This window comes from Balearica regulorum, chromosome 2, assembly GCF_011004875.1.
Source record: "Balearica regulorum gibbericeps isolate bBalReg1 chromosome 2, bBalReg1.pri, whole genome shotgun sequence".
Classification (NCBI taxonomy): Eukaryota; Metazoa; Chordata; class Aves; order Gruiformes; family Gruidae; genus Balearica; species Balearica regulorum.
In genome coordinates this window covers 168,532,114-168,555,073 of record NC_046185.1, presented here as the reverse complement: position 1 = coordinate 168,555,073, position 22,960 = coordinate 168,532,114, and the positions used below count along the sequence as shown (strand labels likewise).

Here is a 22,960-nt window from a genome sequence, read left to right as displayed (position 1 = left end):
AAAAATCTATTACATCTCTGGTATCTTGTATCAGTTGATCTCTTTTTGAACTACCAGCTGTTGGATCAAAGCCAAAAGGTCTTAAAAAAACCCAAACAAACAAACCAACAAAACCCAAACCCAGGCCAAAACCAACCAACCAAAACAAGGAAGGGGCTGGAGTGGCTATATTATGAGCAGATTCCAGGAATGTCCAGTAATATCAATATATGAGGATTTTTTTTTTTAAGATGTCAGACTTTTCTGTGTCTTAATGTAAACTGATCTCTGATTACTGGAATTTAGGTGGAACTGTTACCTACAGTTGGAAGGGTTTCTGGCACCTTCCTATGAAGTATTTAGCACTGAAACACATTACCTGGAGAGGCTGTGGAGTCTCCCACCTTGGAGATGTTCAAATGTCATCTGGACGTGGTCCTGGGCAACCAGCTCTAAGTGGCCCTGCTTGAGCAGAGAGGCTGGATGAGATGACCTCCAGAGGCCCCTTCCAACCTCAACCAATCTGTGATCCTATTACTGGTCACTATTAGTAAAGGACACTGATCCACACCAGCCTCATAATTCCTGTTGTCACTGCATGTGGGAGAGGGAGGGTGATTATTCACGATTTAACTACATTCTCATCAAATACTTAAGCTGGGTTAAATGATGAGTTTTGTGATGGGTTAAGAATGCACACATACTTTGCCTTTTTGTGTCAAGGCTAAGAAACTTTTTGCCCAGTGGCTTGATTCAGTCCTAACTAGTTAAAAGCAGTGTGGTATGGTAAGGCTGTGGGCACAGTCTCTGACAGTGAGCCACCATACAGGCAACAAGCCAACCAGTAATGCAGTAACACATATTGGTGTGGTGCCATTGGCAACTCAGTCCTCTCTATAATAACACATGTAAGAATCCCCAAATCAGTCTAGGGAAGACAACCTGGGAACTGCTAGGGCCAAGTTCAGGGGTGTCCAAAAGGAGGTGGACTCATCCAAAGCCCACTGACTCTGAGGTGACCCTCAAAGATTGAGTGACTGCAGATCAATATACAGGTTAAGGCTACAGATGGTAAGACAACCACAAGCCATGACCCAACCCTCCCAATATATAACCGCATACTAATCGGAGGATATAACTGTTGCTGGACTGATCTCCTCATACTAGGGAAACTGTAAGCTATTTGGCTTTTTTTATTTTGTAAATTTTATGGTTGATGATTAAAGAGAGAAAATTCTTAATAAAATTCCCTCGATAAATTGTTTTGTTTAAATTGAAACCGCCATAAATTCTGTTTTGCCTTCAACATATTTCTACTTTAAATGGCTTACGCAGACATCTCCCCCGAAGAACTTTAAAATATCTTATCAAAACCACTGCAGTGCTTGCTGGAGTACACCAATGGGCCCTAGGGTCACTGAGCTGGCAGCAACAGTAAGTCCACGTCACAGATCGGGATCATGTAATGCTTTTCAGAATCCATGAAGATACAATTTCAAAAAATGAAATCTTTGTTTCTCCTCCTTGATTTGCAGCAATTTTGCTTCCCTGACAATTACAACCTCTTTCTAATTTCAAGCCTAATATTTATTCAGTCACCTTTTCCCCATTTGTTCTTGTGCCAGCATTGTCCTTCAGCCTAAATGTTGATACCTTTCTTCCCCTCTACCAAAAAGGCAGCCACTCCCAGTCCCTCCCAATTTTTTTGTGTTCGCATAGACAAGCTGAGTGACATTCACAAGATGAATCTGCCTTTCCCTAGGTTGCTCCAGAAGCTCTTTTTTTGCATATCATTCTAGTTTGAACTGTTCATTTTGAGTATCAATGACACTGCATTCCAGCTTTAACAATCAAGATGACATGTCACTAGGGTCTTTTGCAGCAACACTAGAACTTTTCTGTTCCTACAGGGAATTCTAGTTATTGGCCTATCCTAAGATTCTTTTCTCTCAGTTGCATCACATTGAGTGTAAGATTGTTATTATCAAAATAATAAACGTCACCCTTAATGATGTTTCAAATCAATTGGTAACTATTTTATAGCAGAAATTCTTCCAATTAATCCCAGTCAGCACCAAGACCAACATGACAGTCACAGAGAAGGAAGTACACTGCCCATGTGCTGCAGACCTGAAAGTGCAGAGGGGAATCTACAACAGCTAAAAAGTGACAGAGCTGCCACTGCTCTCAGTTACCTTAAATTATCTTTAGTAATCCCTCCCTCTTTCTCCATAACATCCCATGAAGAATGAATAAAATGCTTTGCTCAAGTTGGGGTAAATGATACCTACTGCATTTGTTGACTGAAGTGAGTGCAGGTTTGATTCCAGGAGCTCGATGACAGAGTATGACAATGACAGAGTTCAGAGTATGACACAAAAACCTCCACAAATTATTTGTTCTTCTGCCCTTAAGGATATCCCTTGGACACTCGAAGTTTAGAACGTAGTACATGGAAAAGATGAGAGTCTCTTAGAACAACAGAACTGCAGAGCTCAGGTATGAGGTGCTGTGGACACAAGGCATACTGAGGAAACAAAAAATCAAAACAGTCTTGCCTGAGAAAGAAGAGGACCAGGCAGAAACCTTAGTGTTTCAGAAAAAAAATGCAAATTCCCTTCTGCCAACAATCCAATAGCAATTCCTCAGTCACCTTAAAACCTGAAAGAGGTGAAAGAATCTCAATTTACAAAGCAGGGAGAGAGGCATTGTGACTGTATTCAGACGCTACTATTTTTTAACCTAAAAATGGAGAACCTGGGAGTAGATTCGTTTAGTTTGAGGAACTGCAACTACACACAGGTCTGGTAAACTCAATGTACAACACCAGTTCACTGTGAAAGAGTGACAGTCCCTAGATAACAGTCTCTGGTTTGGGTGAAACCAAACTATTATCTGTGGTGCCAGGACCTGGAGTAGGAGCCTTGCTTGTGGGATGGGTCACTACATGCCCTTCTTTCAGCCAGGTGATCCACGATTCAAGCCTTGGGATGAAAATCATCTCAATATTAAAATTATGTTTACATCCACAATTGACCAGTTATCTCAGGCTTAGACAATGGACAGAAATAGGCACTTTTTAGGGCATGATTTATCTATATTTTTTTTAATATCTACTTATGCATGAGAAGAACTGTGCCCTGAACTTCACTGCCTTCACTGACTAAATCTCTTGACTATAAAGGGAGCCCAGAGTGACTAGCTTACATATAAATAAATACAATGCCAAATAAATCCCACTCCCAAAGTCCACGATGGCCCTAGCTGTCCAGATTTGCATTAATGCATTCATCTTTAATGACATCTACTCATCTGGGGTTGAGCCATATGGTTTCTGTTTCCTTCAGCCCAAGGAGCTTGCTATATCGGTACCTCTAGCCACACTGCAGTCAAAAACAGCCCTGTCTCCCTGACTCCCTCCTAAAAAGTTCCTTCCGGAATTATGAGCGTGTGAGCAGGTGGGCCTTCCATAAAGTCAGTGCAAGGACTCTTGTGATGAGTGGTATGCAGCAAATGCTGCTCTGTGGATGAGGAATTCTGAGACTCTCATGATAGATGTAGTCCAAGAACACAGGACTCACAGAAGAAGAGAGAACACACTAGTACCCAACAGGCAGAAAAAAGACCAGGCAGGATCTAGACTGGAGACGCTGGTAGCTGAGAGGGGTTGCTGACAGTGGTAAAGTGATCTGGCAGGTGGCGAAGGCCATTTTCCCCCCTTCAACCAATCTCACAACCCCAAGGTCTCCTTGCTTTTTGAGCAATCCCACAGCTGTCATCTGTTTCAACAGCGCAGCTGTTCACAGAAGATCCAAGCAGGAACAATAGGCCCAGCATATTTTCTGCACTGTCCTCAATCAAAAGTGTTTGAAACATTTCCCCCTAAAAGTTCTCCAGAATTAGTTTTCACACAGAAGAAGGCAGCCTGAGCAACACTAGACCATAAACAGATTGTTTCTAGCTACAACTCAATCACTGTGACCAATATGATAACTGCAATTACAACTGATAATTCTGAGCAGTCCTGCATATTCCCTACATATTATCACATACCTCAGACAAATTTAAATTTTCCCCAGGATTACAATCCCATCTTGGGAACCCCTGTTTCAAGGCAAATACTTCAAAATTACAAGAGCTTTGATAAGAGACGAAAAAGCAGAGATAACTTTTATTGCTATTACCAATGCTCCAACTACAATAAAATAAAAATGCTTAACATCAGAACGACTCAAATTCATCTAGGCTTAGCTCTGTTTTGACAGGTCTTGAATTCCACAGCTGCTACATGCTAAGTCTAGATACGAATTTGAAAAACATCTGTCGGATCATTCTTTAGATGTTAACTAGCTGAGTAACTGATATTTAAAATGTGTTTGCTCAGCACTAGACGGAAACAGAATTTTCTGTCTACAGTTTCTCTTCCCCATTACAGGCCCTGAATATCTCCATTGTACAGCTTAGAGCTGGAACCTCATGCACTGGTCAATTCCCTAGTTGAAGAGTTTACCACAGAATAAACATCTTCCTGCAGGTTTATGAATGTGAGTCTAAGTCTTCAATTACTTTTAAACATGGCAAAGTTCCTAGCTGGTTTAAAATAATGGTGTTCTTTGTCTTGAAGACAATGGTGTGTCTTGTCTTGAAGCCAAGACAAACTATTCCTTCTGAGAATCCAATCTACTACATACAACACTTTTTGACTACAAACTTGTGATTTAAACCATCCACACTTTGGTTTCCTATTTATAAAATAGGTATGTAAATGGAGCTTAATTTTTTCCAATTTTTTTCTGTTTCATATATATCAATTGGAAAACCATCAGAGGCAAAAGCCTTTTACATCTTATCAGATACCTGTACAGTTACAAACAGAATGGAATCTTGCTCTTAGTTGGGCTGATACCCATTACTGTGGTACAGACAAGAATGACAGCTTTACTTCACAGTAGCCATACAGCTACAAAACTCTTCATACTACAGGATTTGCTATATGAGTGAATGTGAGCATTCAATACAGTAAAAAGAACTTAAATAAGGCATGAAAAGAAATTCTTCATAATGAGAATGGCCAAACATTGGAACAGATTTCCCAAAGAGGCTGTGAAACTTCCATCCTTAGAGATTTTCAAAACTCAACAAGGCCTAGACAACCCTGTTTTGAGGAGGCTGAACTAGATGACTTCGTTTCCTCCTACCTAAACGCTTCCATGATTCAGTTGAACAGACTCAGAAAACTTAGGAAAAACCATTTCAGTAGGATATTATGAACAGTGAAGTGCCGGACTTGATCTAAGAGAAATTGCAGAAAAAGTCATCCATTCTTTTCTTACATGAATCACCCTTTTACAGACTATGTAAATGTGCACATTTTTGCAGGATCTTTAACAATTTTTCTGTAAGTAATTCTTCCCATTATATGTTCTGTTATTCCACAAGTTTAGCTTTTGACTGAATTCTAATAGGAAATTAAATCCATCTCTTCAGCACACCCCTCTTCTCTCATGTTCTTCTTTTTAATCATTCTAATACAAAGTTGCAAAAACAGTGTTTATTTATCCAGAAGCTATTATTGCCCTTATTAAGGGCTTTCAGAAGCTAGAGCTGGTAATATGCACAGAATTTTCTCCACCACTTTTCCATGCATGCTGCTCCCCAGCTGCTTATTCTTCGGAGCTTTGTCTGACCTGGTTCAAAATATCTCTATTAACAGACTTTTACTGGAAAGATCATTCCACCATTTAATACAAGGATTATTTTCTTCCCCCTAACTCAATCTAAACATTTTTCATGACATACCTTCATTGGCCTCTTCAGCGCTTCCTGAATATCCACACGCTTCCGCATAATGGTCTGGTCTAGTTTGCGTTCAAAGGCCAACAGATCCATGTAGGCCTGGGACTCAGGAACCAGCTCCCGGATCTGAGAAGGAAGCAAGGAATATCCAAGCACTGGAAGCGAGAATCTACTATGTTCCAGAGCAGTAACACTGACACCTTCCCAGCCCTTAGACAGATGTGCTCAGAAGGAGTTATCCCTAAGATGGTGGTTCCCAATGAGTGGGGCAGGTCTCAGTGGCATGGCGCAAGCACATGACTGAAAAGCTGGAGCACAGAACTAAAGTTAATTGAACTCTGGAAGACCCCAGCTGGATCCACAAGGCCTGAAACACAGCTGCTTTTTTTCAAGTAATGCTTAGCTACAAGCAGACTGGCAGCCACTGCCCTCAGCAATGCAAAGTACGCTCAATTTGTCCTTTTTAAACTAAAAAAGCGCTGGGTCTCTCTAGACTAAAAATAAAGGGTGCACGCTCATGTTGATTTTTTTAAAAACAAGTGTTACCCATTGTAAGCAAAACTTGCCATTTAGGAAGTCAACCTTCATCCACACATCTGCTTGGCTGAGGTGAAACTGACCTTCACACCAAAGTTTCAACCGGATCAGCTATGAGGTGTCAACTTATGACCTTGCCAACTTTTGTTGGTATTTTAATTAGCTAAACTACATTAGTTCTATTAACGACCCCTCTTTTTATTTTCCCTTGTCCAGAGAAGTTAGCAGAGGAGATGATCTCAAGGAGGTTAGGAGGAAGACCTAACAATCTGAGCTTAGAAATGGGCAAGTATACCCTTACATGAAACAGTGGGTTCTTAACTGGAATTAACTCATGCAGGCAAACCATAAATGAAAGGAACTGTAAGTAATTATAATAAACCTACAGGACTGCCTTTTCTATTTCTATGATATTCACTCTAGCTTTCACCTATATAACTAAAACATTCAACTGTTAGAATACTTCTGTTCTATAGGAATTAAAAGCTAGTTGGTATTCCTGTTTTGCTTTAGAATCAGAAGTCTACAGTTTTAATTTGGTGTAAGACACAAACACCTATGTGAGAGACACCGGGCATACACCTGTTCACTATGTCCCACAAGGACATAAGAAATACTACACGAGGTCATCCCAACAGTCCATCTATCCTAGTATTGTGTCTCTGACAGCATTTAAAAGTTGTTGCCCTTTAGTACCTACAACAGTCTGAGGCATGGTATTCCAGAACCTCAATAGGCAGTGTGTGAAGAAGTACGTCCTCCTGCTCATTTTGAACCTGCCATCTATTAGCTTCATTTGATGCCATCTTCTTGCATAGCTGGAGCAGCAGCGGGCAGGCATTGCCTATGCACCTTCTCCATATTGCTTATACATTTTACAGGTTTTTTTGTTATCTCTTTCTTAATATTTTTCTTTTCCAGCCTGAAAAGGAACAATTCCTCCCTTCTGTATTTAGATTGATCAAGAGTATCAATAAATGTCTTTTCCAACCTTATCTATTTGTTTGTTTGTTTTGAGATGCTAGAATGCCTGTCAGCAGAACTGACACTTTGGAGAAGCAGAAACCATGGACCCAAAAACTCTGTTCAGCTTTAGCTGAACCTCTATATTTTTAACTGCTGGTATTCTTTCACAGTCTTAGTATCAGCAGAATAGAAGAACATGAACATTTTTAAGAGCAAAGCACGAAGAGCAAGCATTGCCCTGGAAACATCAAGGAGTTGCCAGACAGCTTGCAGAATAAAGACAGCTAGGCAGTACTTCCTCCCCACAGTGAATACAAATCTTTGGACCCAACAAAATACCCCAATGCTTTTATCCTGTCCCACACAGAAGAAAAGATTCCTCAGCTCCTTCCACACAGAGGAAATTAATCATGCTATACTGCAGTTAATTAAAAATTCTGGACCTAGAACATAGTTTCGGTCTTTTAACTCCAAGTTCCAGCACAGTCAGTTTGTGAACTCCCAGGCACAGGATGAAGCAAGGAGCTGGCCTACACAGCCCTCAAGATAAAGCATATAGTACAGCTGTCATACAACCTTTCCAGCTGGTTCACAGGGTACTGAATAATGAAATTACCTAATAAGTTTGTAAAACAGCAGTAATCTTCAGTAAATATTTCTATTCCACACTTTTACATCTCTTACCACATGCATGTCAAAAGGTATTTCCTATTCCATTCCTATAACCAAACTGGATGTTATACATGGTAAGATGTTAAGAAAGCATAAACACTTTAAAATCAGCCCACAAAGATAATACTGCATATAATTCCTTGAACTGCAAATGGCTGCAGGTTAGGAGAGTATTTGGGAGAAGAATTGTAGTTGCCTGTGTTTGTACTCTTCTCTAGGTATGTGTTACGGTCACAGTGAAGACAGGACACTGGGCTAGATCAAAGGTCTACTCAGGCCAGTTTTGGTTGCTCTTACAGTCTTTTGCTTTCTCGCTCTACTATTGGAATAATCTTTTGGGGGCATGATAATGTTCCAATTTCATACTGTTTCCCAATTTCCCCTCAAGAGTGAGAGGAAAATTAAAGGGGAGCCCCAGCAGTATCACATTACAATGAAGAATTTTGTTTCTGGAACATCTTAGCTCAAAGAGATAAAGGTACTCCAGCCAGTATGTAATGCAGTTTTCCTCACAGGTAACGAAACCCCAGTTATCTTGGTGTTTATTTGATAAGGATCTATGCAGCCTGCCCAATTCCTTCTTCTGGCATGGTATGCCCTAACAGAAAAGTTCATAGCTCCGTGCTAGTCTCCTGTCTTCTTCTACAAAAATTCTAACTACAAATGTGTAAAGAGTATTTCAAAACGTGAATTCTCCATTCTGGCCTTTATCTATTTCAACAAACTACAAAAAGCACCTAGCAGCAGCATCTCATCATCTGAGGTTTTGAAGCATGTATGTTAAACCTTATCTTAGAATTATATGGATAACTGGAATAGATTATTATTAACATTAGTAAGATAGAGTCTTTCTAGAGGCTGGGGGTCTTTTTTTTCCTATTGTGAAAATTCAAATGTTTCAAACTTTTAAAAATTAACAGGAATAGATTATTATTGAATTATGCATTTTTATCCTTGATTTCCACAGATTTTTTTTATCGATGGTGACAAAAGAATGGGAAATTATAGGAGTGGGATTAGCAAGGACAGTGTGCAGGGAGTAGCATCATGGGAGAGGCTCTCCCAATTTCCTTGTAAAAGCAGCACAATGTGGGGGCCCCACCACGTGTGTCTGTAAACCAATGTGCAAAGCTGCTGAAACAGACAGAATCAGAAACTAGTGAAAAGCTGCAACACTACACTCTCTAAGATATGAAAAACATCACGGAATAGCTTCTATGACTGGCACAGTGCAACAGCTTGGAAGGCAATGACAACAGGCTGCACGCTAGGGAACGCTTCATCCAAATGCTGAGAGTTGCACTGGAACAGATGATACTGCAAGGGGCATCTCCTACAAACCACTCGATCAAGAAGGAGACAAAGCCTGTCTTAGATATCTGGAGGAAGCCCCATGATTGCAGGCCCTCATACTCATGGGGAAACTTTAACCACCCTGACATCCACTCTGAGGGCAGGAGCCCTGGGCACAAGCACGACAAGAGATTCCTGGATTGGACTGATGACAATTTCTTGACGCAGGGGATCAACGAGCCAACAAGGCGAGGTGCTCTGCTGGACCTGTCACTCACAAAGGAGGAAGAACTGGTTGGGGATGTGAAGGTTAAAGGCAGCCCTGGCTGCAGCAAGCATGAGTTGGCAGAGTTTGCAATCCTGAGAAAGGTGTGCAAGACCTGGACTTCAGGAAAGCAGGTTTGGGCTTGTTCAGGGACCTGCCCGGAAGGATCCTATGGGACAGTGGTGCTCCCTGAAGGACAAAGGGGCTCGGGGAAGCTGGCTGAATTTCAAGGACAACCTCTCTGAAGCAAGGCGGAATGATCAGACCAGTTGAGCAGGCCTGGCAGGAGGGCAGCAGGGTTAAGCAGGGAATTCCTGACTGGCCTCAAATGCAAAGATGGAGTGCACGGAGGTGTAAGTAGGGATGGTCTACCCAACAGGACCAGCGCAATGGTGCCCAAGCATGCAAGCATGAAATTAGGAAAGTCAAAGCTCGGCTGGAATTGAACCTAGCAATGGACATGATAGGCCACAAGAAAGCCTTCTGCAAGTGAAACAGCAACAGAAGGAAGACTAAGGAAAACCAGGGTCTGGGTCTGGTTCTGCCGCTCATGTCAAAAGCCATGGAAAAGGCCGAGGCACTCAGAGTTGTCTTTGCCTCCATTTCTCTTTGCCTCCATTTCTCCTGGTAAGTCCTGTCCTCAGGCCTCCCAGGTCCCTGAGCCTATGTCAGAGTCAGGGGAGCACGGCTGTTCAGAGGGACCTTGACAGGCTGCAGAAACAGGATGGCAGTTCAACGTTGTAAAGTTCAGGAAAGGCAAAAAACAAAGTTCCGCTCCTGGGACAGAATGACGCCATGCAGTGGTACAGGTGGGCATCAACTGGGTAGAAAGCAGTTCTGCAGGAGTGCACCTGGGGGTCCTCACGGACAACAAGCAGAGACTGAGACCGTGACGTAAGGCAGCCGCGACAAAGGTCAACTGCAAAATGGGCTGTATTAGCCTAAGTGTTGCATTCAAGTCAAGGAAAGAGGCTATTCCTTGCTATGCCACACTTGTGAAACTGCATCTGGACTTCTGGGCACGGGACCGGAAAGACGCGACGTTCTGGAGTGTGGCCCGCAGAGGACCACCAGGATGCCTGGGGGCTGGAGCACATGCCTACCAAGAGAAGCTGCAAGAGCTGGATTTGTCCAGCCTTGAGAAGAGAAGGGGAAAGGGACGTCCTATTGCTGAGTGCAACTGCCGTATGGGATGGTGAAGAAAAGACAAAGCCAGCCTCCTCTTGGAGGTGCACAACAGTAGGATGAGAGGCAACAGAAACTCACTGCGACACGGGCAATCAACTCAGTATAAGGACCTTGACAGTACCAAAACATTGGAATAGGCTGCCAAAGGTGCCATGGGATGTCCATCCTTGGTTGGAAGTATTCAGAACCTGACTGGACAAGGTCCTGAGCAACCTGATGTAATTTGAACCTGTTTTGTGCAACAGTTGTTCTGCATGACTTCCAAAGTTCCTTCTGATCCAAATTATTTTGTGATTACTGAGGCTTAAACAGCTGCCTACCCAAATCATGGTTTTGCCAGATATTCTGTGAATCCTTTGTGTGTTTGAGGACTAATGGTCACTTTCAGCCTACACGTTACAGAGACTAAATTACAGTTAATTTTTATTTCATTTTATTCTATGCAAGTGTGAACACCTGTTATATGTACTATGCGTATTGCAAGTAAAATGTACAAGTAATAGATTTAAATTATGAGCAGATCTGCAAATAAGGCTTACAATTCCTCAGGAGGGTTCCAAAGCAATCAATAGAAATGTTAGTCTATCTCATATCCTCTAAGTATATTCAAGGATGTCTCCAAATCAAAAACTCCGGAAGACAGTAACATTGACCAAAAGCAAATGAGAACAGAGCCGCCATACAGCAACAGGGACTCTCCATAAAGCTGGGCTACTCAAGCAAACTTTTTTTATACAGCTGGGCTACTCAAGCAAACTTTTTTTATACAGCCAGATGTATCCCAGTAATGACACTCACCCTTCCAGAACACTGCCTAACTAACCTTAACATCTCTGAAAATGAGAAATTACTATCTACAGTTCATCTTTGTCCTTCCCTTACTTCAGACCTGGCACTAGACACCGGGAATGGCTAATTTGTCATTACCAAACAAACACACAAGTCAGGGATAATCCACCTTTTGAAACCCTCAGTTCAAAATAGGTTAACGGTAGTATTGTAACAAATGAAGTGTCTAAGGCTATGGGAGAGGTAAGTTTGAGACACAGAGAAATCTTTTGCTTGGCCAATAGCATAGCTGGAGAAGAACAATCCTGGAAGAACTGGTGGCGTTCCTTCACATTTCAGGCTACCATTTCACACCTGAGAGTACCAGATTCCACTCAAAACACTGATCAAGATCAGCTGGAGGTTTCTGTCAAAATGGCTAGAGAACCTGGTGTAGAAAGTACGCTGACTTTAAGCCACTTGTAAGGTCTGGCAGTACAAAGTCAAACTAGTAAAACTTGATACTATATTTGAATTGTCACAGGGAGTTAATACTAGATCTGATACATGCCCATTACATTTCTGCTGCTGTAACTGCAGATGAAAGTAACATTTATCTTATCATTAAACAATGGTATGAAAGAGAAGTGTCAATCTTCAGAACAAGTACAGACAGGAAACAACTGCTCTGAGTGTACGATAATTTAGTTATCTACTAGATGATCTGACAAAAGGATGGTCACTATCTGTGAAGCACAAGTAGTATTACTAAGGGAAGAGGTGACTGGTGGTTGTTCTGGTGAAACAGAAACCCTGAGGAACACTGCTAGTAGGAGATGGGAACGGGAGCAGCACCAGAACGCCTGTGCCTCTGCTGAATTCAATATAAAAGTAATAGGCTGAAGTTGTCTGGCCAATACTATACAGGACATGTACCAGCTCCTGGTCTTAACAAATACTATAGTAGAAAGTATGAGAGAAGCAGAACTAAGAATGAACTGTTGCTTGTGCTCTGCCAACTTCGTCTGCTTCAAGCATGTCTGAATCACCACTTTCCAAGACAGAGTCTTGTACTGACAGATTCCTGGCTTAGAGACGTACTACACTTACTTGCAGAAAAACTAATTTTGCTGTGTTATGACCACTTTATTGGGCAATTCAGATAATACTTTGTAGCAATAACTGTCCCTCTCCCTGTGTTTTACTGTTCCATTAATCTTACCCATAAATTTTACCATCAAATTTCACATATTAAGCATGACACTGAAAAAAAAAAAAGCTACACTGCACCAGGCCAAGAACTGATCTTTCTGGTCCTACTAGGAATGACCCACTCACTGATATGTCTCCAAATTGACAGTGAAGGACTTTGTAATTTAAGATGACCAATAAGCTCACCTATCCTGTAAGATTTTTAATTGAGACGTTATTGGTAACAGATCAAATGGCTTGAAGAAATCCAATAGTATCGACACAATTTCTGTTATAAAGAATCCTGTGATCTCCTCAGAAAAAGGCAGGCTTGTTGAACAAGATTTTGTTTTTACAAAGCTGCACATGGTTCTATGAAGCCTCAAAGTGCTCAGATGTCTTCACTCAGGAGAGGCACAAGGATCTCCTCAAATAATGTAAAACTTACCAAAGAGATCAAGAGAAGTTCAGGCAGTGAACAAAACCACCCTTCCTCACCTAGAGAGCAGGAAAACCTTCCAGAGGGGAAAAGAAATTCCCCAACTCTGAATTTGTATTTCACTGTCTGCCTGTCACCAAGAAAAGGAAGGTCTGCGAGTGAACCGTAACTGGACTTGGCGGCTGTCGAGTAGCGAGGAGAACGTAAGAAAAATATTGTTTAAACAACAGAACTGCATTCTTCCCTCCTTCTCTGCACCTACAGCGGAGTGTAATCCAATCCAGCAATCTTTATGACAGAGGTGGAATCCCCAGTCTTCACTCTCCAACCCTCAAAAGATCGTGTAGTAATTCAAAAACTTTTCCTCTTTCTTTTTACTTTGACATCTCATTAACTCCTAGTCCTATCTCTCACTTAGCCCCAACTCCATCATAACCATCATCAACCTAATAATGCAATTGCGTTAGAGAGAATGGTGCATTTGTAAATTTATTTAGAATGTTATCTTTATTCTGGCTATCTCATTATCAAATAAATATTAACATAGGAAAAAGAGTTTCATGGGAGAAAATATTTTTCCATTTATAGTCACAGAGTTATTGGAAGAAAACCAAAGAGTTAAGTCATATTTTGATTTAAAGCAGAGAAGAAACATGAAACCAGGACAGATAAGCCTGTTATGTGCAGCTAAAATATACAATCAAGCTTTAGAGAGATTTACTTTGATTTCCCTAAAATGTTTTAAGCATAATTTCATGAACATTTCCCAGTTATGAAATACAGAGTTGTGGACATTTGAATCTAGACTAAACTCTCTCAAGTACACCAAAGAAACAACTCTGCTTTGGTCTCCAAGGCCATAGAGAAAGATACACATTATGTCAGAGCTGATCTAATGCATCCATTCCAAGCTAATTACTGCTGGGGCTGGAAGAGTACCAAAAAGCATCATGTGAATACCAATTTTATTCTTCTAAATATCGAGAAACCTAGCTGTATCACTTCTGCAAGAAAATTATATCCCATCCATTCCTTAAAGATGTCCAGAAAATGGGGGGAAAAAAAAAAAAGGAAAACGGGTATTTTAGACTTTCGAGTGGTCCTTAGGGATACAATCCTTCACAGGAACTATTTGAGGAATTCACAGTGACACACAGATGGAAAGCAAATACTGGCCTCGTGTTGCCCAAGAAAGTTGGACAAAAATCAGTAAGACAAAGCTTCAGTGTTCATCATGGCCAAGTGATGTATGAAGCCTTACATCTTTCAACTTTGACCTGGCATTTTTATTAAAATGATCCAGAAGATGACAAAAGACATATAAATGCATTAAAAGCTGTAAAATTTTTAGTTAATCCCAACCTGAAAAGACTGTAAGACACTTCAGAAAAGGCTTTTCCTGAGTTTTCTGACTGAGTTGCGTGGTGGCAGATGAGTTATCATACTGAACACAATGGAATGCACAATAAAGTAAGCAATTTATCTGTCCTGGTGGGTGCTAATGAGGCCATGGTTACTGACGAAAGTGACTGAAACTCACTGTGGATAAGTTAATGAAGTCATCTGCATGAGCAGCAACAAACAGACAAACATGCAAAATATAAAGAAGAGGAATAGTTCTGGGGCTTTTATAACTTAACCTGAACATATAGAAAAGAATCTACAAGTGACACAGGATGGGGAAATCAGAAATAAAGAGGACAGGGATATGGATCCATACCATGCTGAACTGGGAGAAATAAAACAATACAAATTATTAAATGTATTTGTATGAACAAAAATCCTAAAAGCAAAGAATGTAGGATGTAGCTACAGCGTGGGGACTCTCTCTGCTTCCCAGGGAAATCTTAAAAGGAGTTAGGAAATGGTAGGGGAGGAAACAATAGCCCAGAACACCACTGTAGCCTAACAGGCCAGTGCAGTTCTTAAATACATGAGCAGGAAGACATGGAACAAGACTAAGGATTTTACAATTACTGCCATGCTTGGCAATAGCATAATCACTAAAACAACACCAGAGTCATAAATGAAGAAATCTACTGCATAACTCAAGAAAATTCTAAGAAAAGCTATTGAGATGATTAGCAGACAGGAAAACATCCTCTATAATACAAGGTTCCACAGAGTCAATTAACTTAGCTTCACTTATTAGTATGCATCTATCTACACAACAGGAAAAAAATGTTCTCTGCCTATCAAAGTGACAACACAATGAACTTTGAATTGTTTAAGTTCAGATTAGAAATAAAGTGAAAATTTTTAGGAGTGTGTGTAGCCAAACACAGAAAAAATTCAACACTGACTGCAGGGAATATTTCATTGCTAGCGATTTTAAATGCATATGCTCTTTATTTACAAGTGAATCCTCAGGCCTGTCTTGTAGAAGTTAAACAGAAAAAAAACCCAACAAAGTAGCAGTAAGTTTTCATGATAGGGTCAGACTTCAGATTGCCTAGTTGTATGACACTAAAAATAAATTAGTATTTTTTTTCTTAAAATCACAGAATCATTTTGGTTACAAAAGACTTCTAAGATCACCAAGTCCAACAACTAAACCACGTCCCCAAGCACCACATCTACACAGCTCTGAAACCCCTCCAGGGATGGGGACTCAACCACTTCCCGGGGCACCCTGTTCCAATCCTTGATAACCCTTCTGGTGAAGAAATTTTTCCTAATATCCACTCTAAGCCTCTCCTGGCGCAACCTCTTGTCCTATCGCTTGTTATCTGGGAGAAGAGACCGACCCCCACCCGGCTACAACCTCCTCTCAGAGAGCTATAGAGAGCAATCAGGTCTCCCCTCAGCCTCCTCTTCTCCAGGCTAAACCACCCCAGTTCCCCCAGCTGCTCCTCATCAGACCTGCGCTCCAGACACTGCACCACTTGGTTGCCCTTCTCTGGACACGCTCCAGCACCTCAATGTCCTTCTTGCAGTGAGGGGCCCAAAACTGAACCCAGCACTCGAGGTGCGGCCTCACCAGTGCTGAGTACAGGGGGACGATCACTTCCCTAGTCCTGCTGGCCACACCATTTCTGATACAAGCCTGGATGCTGCTGGCCTTCTTGGCCACCTGGGCACACTGCTGGCTCGTATTCAGCTGGCTGTCGACCAACACCCCCAGGTCCTTTTCTGCTGGGCAGCTCTCCAGCCACTCTTCCCCAAGCCTGTAGCATTGCCTGGGATTGGTGTGACCCAAGTGCAGGACCTGGCACTGAGCCTTGTTGAACCTCACACAGTTGGCCTCAGCCCATGGATCCAGCCTGTCCAGATCCTTCTGCAGAGCCTTCCTACCCTCCAGCAGATCAACAGGCCAGCCTAACTTGGTGTCATCTGCCAACTTACTAAGGGTGCATGCAATCCCCTCGTTCGGATCACTGATAAAGATATTAAAGAGAACTGGCCCCAGTACTGAGCCCTGGGGAACACCACTTGTGACCAGCCACTAACTGCATTTAACTCCATTCACCACAATTCTGTAGGCCTGGCCATCCAGCCAGTTCTTTACCCAGTGAAGCTTACACTCATCCAAGCCGTGAGCAGCCAGTTTCTCCAGGAGAATGCTGTGGGAAACGGTGTCAAAGGCTTTACTGAAGTCCAGGTAGACAACATCCACAGCCTTTCCCTCAACCACTAAGGGGGTCACCTTGTCATAAAAAGAGATCAGGTTAGTCAAGTCAAGCAGGACTTGCCTTTCATAAACCCATGCTCACCGGACCGGATCGCCTTGTTGTACTGCACATGCTGCCTGATGGCACTCAGTGGTCTGCTCCATAACCTTCCCTGGCACCCAGGTCAGACTGACAGGCCTGTTGTTCCCTGGATCCTCCTTCCAGCCCTTCTTGTAGATGGGTGCCACATTTGCCCACCTTCAGTCAACTGGCACCTCCCCAGTTAGCCAGGATTGCTGACAAATGATGGAAAGTGTCTCGGTGAGCACTTCCACACGCTCCCTCAGAACCCTTGGGTGGATCTATCCGGCTCCATAGACTTGTGTGTGTCTAAGTGGTGTAGCAAGTCACTAAGCATTTTCCCTTGGATTATGGGGGCTTCATTCTGCTCCTTGTCCATATCTTCCAGCTCAGGGGGCTGGGTACCTGGAGAACAACTGGTCTTACTGCTAAAGACTGAGGCAAAGAAGGCATTAAGGACCTCAGCCTTTTCCTCATCCTTTGCCACTATGTTTCACCCTGTTGCATCTGAGGTGCATTAAGAGTATGGCCAGCAGGTCGAGGGAGGTTCTCCTCCCCCTCTACTCTGCACTAGTGAGGCCACATCTGGAGTTCTGTGTCCAGTTCTGGGCTCCCCAGTTCAAGAACAACAAGGAACTACTGGAGAGAGTCCAGCGGAGAGCTGCGAGGATGATGAGGGGACTGGAGCATCTCTTGTATGAGGAAAGGCTGAGAGAGCTGGGGCTGGTTAGCCTGGAGAAGAGAAGACTGAAAGAGGATCTCATCAATGCTTATAAATATCTAAAGGGCGAATGTCAAGAGGATGGGGCCAGACTCTTCTCAGTGGTGCCCAGTGACAGCACAAGGGGCAATGGGCACAAACTGGAACACAAGAAGTTCCATCTGAATATGAGAAGAAACTTCTTCACTTTGAGGGTGACAGAGCACCGGAACAGGCTGCCCAGAGAGGTTGTGGAGTCTCCTGCACTGGAGATAGTCAAAACCCACCTGGATGCGATCCTGTGCAACCTGCTCTAGGTGAACCTGCTTTAGCAGGGGGGTTGGACTAGATGATCTCCAGAGGTCCCTTCCAACCTCTACCATTCTGTGATTCTGTGTATCCAATAAAGGAAGGACATACTCCTTAGTCCTCCTTTTGTTGTTAATGTATTTATAGAAACATTTTTTATTGCCTTTAATGGCAGTAGCCAGATTAAGTTCTAGTTTGGTTTTGGCCCTTCTCATTTTCTCCCTGCATAGCCTAACAACATCTTTGTAGTCCCCCTGAGTTGCCTGCCCCTTCTTCCAAAGTCCATAAACTCTCCTTTTTTTCCTGAGTTCCAGACAAAGCTCTCTGTTTAGCCAGGCCGGTCTTCTTCCCTGATGGCCCACCTTTTGGCACATGGGGACGGCCTGCTCCTGCACCTTTAAGACTTCCTTCTTGAAGAATGTCGAGCCTTCCTGGACTCCTTTGCCCTTCATGACTGCCTCCCAAGGGACTCTGTCAAGCAGTCTCCTAAACAGGCCAAAGTCTGCCCTCCGGAAGTCCAAGGTAGCAGTTCTGCCGACACCCCCCCCCATTTACTCTTCCAGGAATCGAACGCTATTATTTCATGACTGCTGTGCCCAAGACAGCCTCCAACCGTCACATCAGCCACAAGTCCTTCTCTGTTTACAAGCAACAGGTCCAGCGGGCACCTTCCCTAGTTGGCTGACTCACCAGCTGTGTCAGGAAGTTCTCTTCCACACACTCCAGGAACTTCCTGGACTGTTTCCTCTCTGCTGCATTGTATTTCCAGCAGACATCTGGTAAGTTGAAGTCCCCCACGAGAATAAGGGCTAGCGGTTGAGAGACTTCTCCCAGCTGCTCATAGAATAATTTGTCTGCCTCTTCATCCTGGTTGGGTGGTCTATAACAGACTCCCACCATGATATCTGCCTTGTTGGACTTCCCCCTGACTCTCACCCATAAACACTCAACCCTAATGTCACCATCATCAAGCTCTAAACAATCAAAACACTTCCTAACATACAGGGCCACCCCACCACCTCTCCTTCCTTGCCTATCCCTCCTGAAGAGTCTGTAGCCATCCCTTGCAGCACTCCAGTTGTGCAAGTCACCCCACCGTGTTTCCGTGATGGCAACTGTATCACAGTTTCCCTGCTGCACAATGGCCTCCAGCTTCTCCTGTTTGTTGCTCATGCTGTGTGCATTGGTGTAGATGCACTTCAGTTGGGCGATCGATCCCACCACCTTTTTCGGGGGAGAAGCCCTAATTCCTACGTGACTGTTCTCAGGTGCTTCTGTGGTTTCTAACCCATCAATAACCCTCGTGTCTTTGCTGTCACATGGCTCTCCATCTCCCACCTCCACTAAGATGGCAGACCAAAGGACGTCACTAGAACATAATTCCACAAACATTGGTGTGCCACCCACAGGCTTATCTCTAATGAGCCTGGTTTTAACCCCTGGTTTGATCATTCCGCCCTGCTTCGGAGAGGTTGTCCTTGAAATTCAGCCAGCTTCCCCAAGCCCCTTTGTCCTTCAGGGAGCACCACTGTCCCATAGGATCCTTCCGGGCAGGTCCCTGAACAAGCCCAAACCTGCTTTCCTGAAGTCCAGGTCTTGCACACCTTTCTCAGGATTGCAAACTCTGCCAACTCATGCTTGCTGCAGCCAGGGCTGCCTTTAACCTTCACATCCCCAACCAGTTCTTCTTCCTTTGTGAGTGACAGGTCCAGCAGCGCACCTCGCCTTGTTGGCTCGTTGATCCCCTGCGTCAAGAAATTGTCATCAGTCCAATCCAGGAATCTCTTGTCGTGCTTGTGCCCAGGGCTCCTGCCCTCAGAGTGGATGTCAGGGTGGTTAAAGTTTCCCCATGAGTATGAGGGCCTGCAATCATGGGGCTTCCTCCAGATATCTAAGACAGGCTTTGTCTCCTTCTTGATCAGGTCCATCATCTGTAGCAGACAGCCATCATGCTCTCACCTGCATAACTTAATTTTAGTTTAAACTAAAGATAGTTTAAAAAAAACCCAAAAACACAGATACAGAAAAGTGTGCCCTTCAGACTGATATTTGTTTGCAGGTGAAAGTTGGCTATCACTAAATGTCCCAGAAAAAAATAAGTAGAATTTGATCCATTTCAGGTACGAAACAACAATTGGGGCTGCATTCTTCACTACCTGAGCAGGACAAACAAAATAATTTCAGCAATTTGCTTTAAAAGAAAAAAATCATCAGACACAAATAAATAGGGATTTTGCAACTTCCTTAGAATTAGGCTAGCCTACAATTTCCATCTTTTAGAGAGGTAACAAAAGCCAAGACCTCTTGCTCTCCCAAGTCTGACAAGCTCAATTAGATCCTGAGCCAATTTTTTTTACTACCTACAGCAAATGCATAGAACCTAGACATTTCAAAAATAATGTTCAGAAGCCAGCATTTTTATATTCCAAATGACAATGACAAAAGTCTGACTTATCAGCTCCTGGATAGTTTCCCTGCTAAGAAACTTTAGACAAAAGTGTCTCTCACTGTTGAGGCTTCTATGGTGGTCAAAAAAAGAACAGCTAAGGGCTGACACTCTTTAGATATTGTAACTCTGTGCCACCATGTGAGTTTTGATCCCTAAGAGATAGTGTTTCAGAGAGGATTTCTGACTGGCCACCACAGAGCCAACAACAGTCCAGCAAAAGCAACTGTGCCGTTCTGAATTTCATGGCCACGTGCAGATACCATTCAAAAATGCAAACATCCTGCAACATTACAAGCAACAGTTAAGCAAGTCTTTCACCGGCCACTCATGGTAATCAGTTATGAGCACAGACTAATGTGGGCAGATAGAAGCAATACATATAAGCACCTAAGCTCTACAGTGTTTACATTTGAATGTTTAATTACATAAAAGAAGGTTATAGGTCCCATCTATGAATTAGGATTATGAAGAGGCTTTATGAATTACTCTCAAAGTTCTAGTTCAGTGGCTGAGCAGCATCTATGACCCAGTCAAACCTCTGAGACATGCATTCCAAAGAAACAACTGGAGAGGAGACCACAAAGTCAATCAGCTTGGAAAAGCATCAACTCTAGACCAGGGAGTCTATGAAAGCAACATTTCTGGAGACTTCTGCTAGAGATGCTCTACGGAACAGCAGCTGGATCACAAGTACCAGCTTGAAGGGATGACAGGAGGTCTCTCGTCCAACTTCCTGCTCAAAGCAGGGTCAATGATGAGGTTATGTTGGGGCTTGAAAACTTCCAAGGGTGGACATCCCACAACCTCTTTGGGTTCCAATGCTCGACTGTCTGTCCTGGTTTTGGCTGGGATAGAGATAATTTTCTTTTTAGTAGCTGGTATAGTGCTGTGTTTTGAATTTAGTAGGAGAATAATGTTGATAAACACACTGATGTTTTTAGTTGTTGCTAAGCAGTCAAGGACTTTTCAGCTTCTCATACTGGCCTGCCAATGAGAAGGGGGGGCACCCAAGAAGCTGGGAGGGGACACGGCCAGAACACCTGACCCAAACTGGCCAAAGGAATATTCCATACTATATGACATCATGCTCCATATATAACTGGGGAGGGCTGGGAGGCAGTTTGGCTCGAGAACTAGCTGAGCATTGGCTTCATGTAGTGAGCAATTGTGCCATGCATCACTTATTTTGTACATTATTATCATTATTATTATTTATTATTGTCTTCCTTTTCTGTCCTATTAAACTGTCTTTATCTCAAGCCACAAGTTTTACCTTTTTTTTTTCTTTTCGATTCCCTCCCCCATCCCAGGGGGGCGAGAAGTGAGCGAACAGCTGCGTGGTTGTTTTAGCTGCCTGCCGGGTTAAACCATGATGCTGTCCTGTTGTGAAAAAGTTTCTCCTTACAGATAGCCAGCTCCTCTCCTGTTTCAACTTATGCTCACCAGCTCTCATTCTCCTGTCATTCTCCACCGGAAAGCCTGGCTCCATCTTCTTGACCATCCTCTCTTAGGTGCTGTCAAGCTGCTACTAGGTCACCTCAGAGCCATTCTTCCTCCAGGCTGAACAAGGCCAGTTCTCTCAGTCTCTCCTCATGTGCTGATCCAGCTCTCTGACCAACTTGATGACCTTTTTCAACTCTACTGAACTCAGTCCAGTTTGCCAATGTCTTTCTTGAATTGGGTGTCCCAAAACTGGACACAGCGCTCTATCTGTGAGCTAACAAGTACTGAGCAAAGAGGGGTAATCAAGTCCCCCAGTCTCTTGGCTGTGCTCTTGTTCATACAGCCCAGGATGCTATTAGTCATCTTTGCTGCCAGGGCACACTTCTTGCTCATGCTCAGCTCACTGTCCACCAGGGCCTCCAGGGCCTTTCCAGCAGTCCTGTTCCCCAGCCAGAAAGCTCCAGCAAGAGCTTACTGCCCCTCACACTTTCCCAAGGAAGAACTTTGCATTTAACCTTGCTGAATTTCATGAAGTCCCTGTCAGCTCATTCCTCCAGCCTGTTCAGCTCCCTCTCAACGGCAGCCTGTCCACAAGCATATTGACTGGTTCTGCCCACCGCCTGATTTGGTGTCATCTGCAAATTTCATAAGCAAGCACTCCACTGCCTCCTCCAGGTCATTGATAAAGATGCTACACTGAACAGCTGCCAGCACAGATCCCTGCAGTATCTTCCCAGTAGACAGCAGTCTATTAGCCATTACCCTCTAAGCCAAAGCATCTAACCAGATGGATGTCCACCCATCTAGACCAAAATGTCCCAACTTGAATGCACGACTGTTATGGGAGACAGTGTTGAAAACTTTGCCAAAGCCAAGGTAAATTATATCCACTGCTATCTCCTGCTCACAGATCCTGTCATTTTATCAGAGGAGGCAATCAGGTTAGTCAGGCATGATTTACCCTTGGTAAATCCACACTCACTGTTCCCCATTACCTTCTTCTCCTTCATGTGTCCAGAAATGTGTTACAAAGAGCACTTGCTCCATGATTTTGCCAGGGACCAAAGCGAGGCTGATTGGCTGCAGTTCCCCCGATTGTCCTTTGGGCCTTTTGTGAAGATAGGCACAACAGTTGCCTTTTTCCAGTTACTGGGAACCTGCCCTGGGTACCACATTTCAAAGGTGATAGAGAACGGCCTTGCAAGGACATTCAGCACCAGTTCCCTCAGCACCCTCAGATGCAGCCTATTGAGTACCATGGACTTGCATGGGT

General features: G+C 43.3%; 1 protein-coding gene across 7 annotated transcripts in view; it reads right to left on the bottom strand.

Annotated features, from left to right (window-relative positions):
* Nucleotides 1-339: 339 nt before the first annotated feature.
* SMARCD3 (SWI/SNF related BAF chromatin remodeling complex subunit D3) overlaps nt 340-22,960 on the bottom strand; it is a 76,699-nt gene continuing 54,078 nt past the window's right edge. For 5 of the 7 annotated variants that reach the window (XM_075747032.1, XM_075747030.1, XM_075747028.1 and 2 more), the window contains 2 exons: nt 5,779-5,901; nt 340-441 (listed from right to left, as the gene is read on the bottom strand). In XM_075747032.1, coding sequence (XP_075603147.1) covers nt 355-441; nt 5,779-5,901 — 210 coding nt within the window. In that variant the 3' untranslated portion in view covers nt 340-354. Of the gene's footprint in view, nt 442-4,636; nt 5,667-5,778; nt 5,902-20,305; nt 21,090-22,960 lie in introns of those variants that run through there. The other 2 variants (XM_075747031.1, XM_075747034.1) reach the window with 2 other exon arrangements.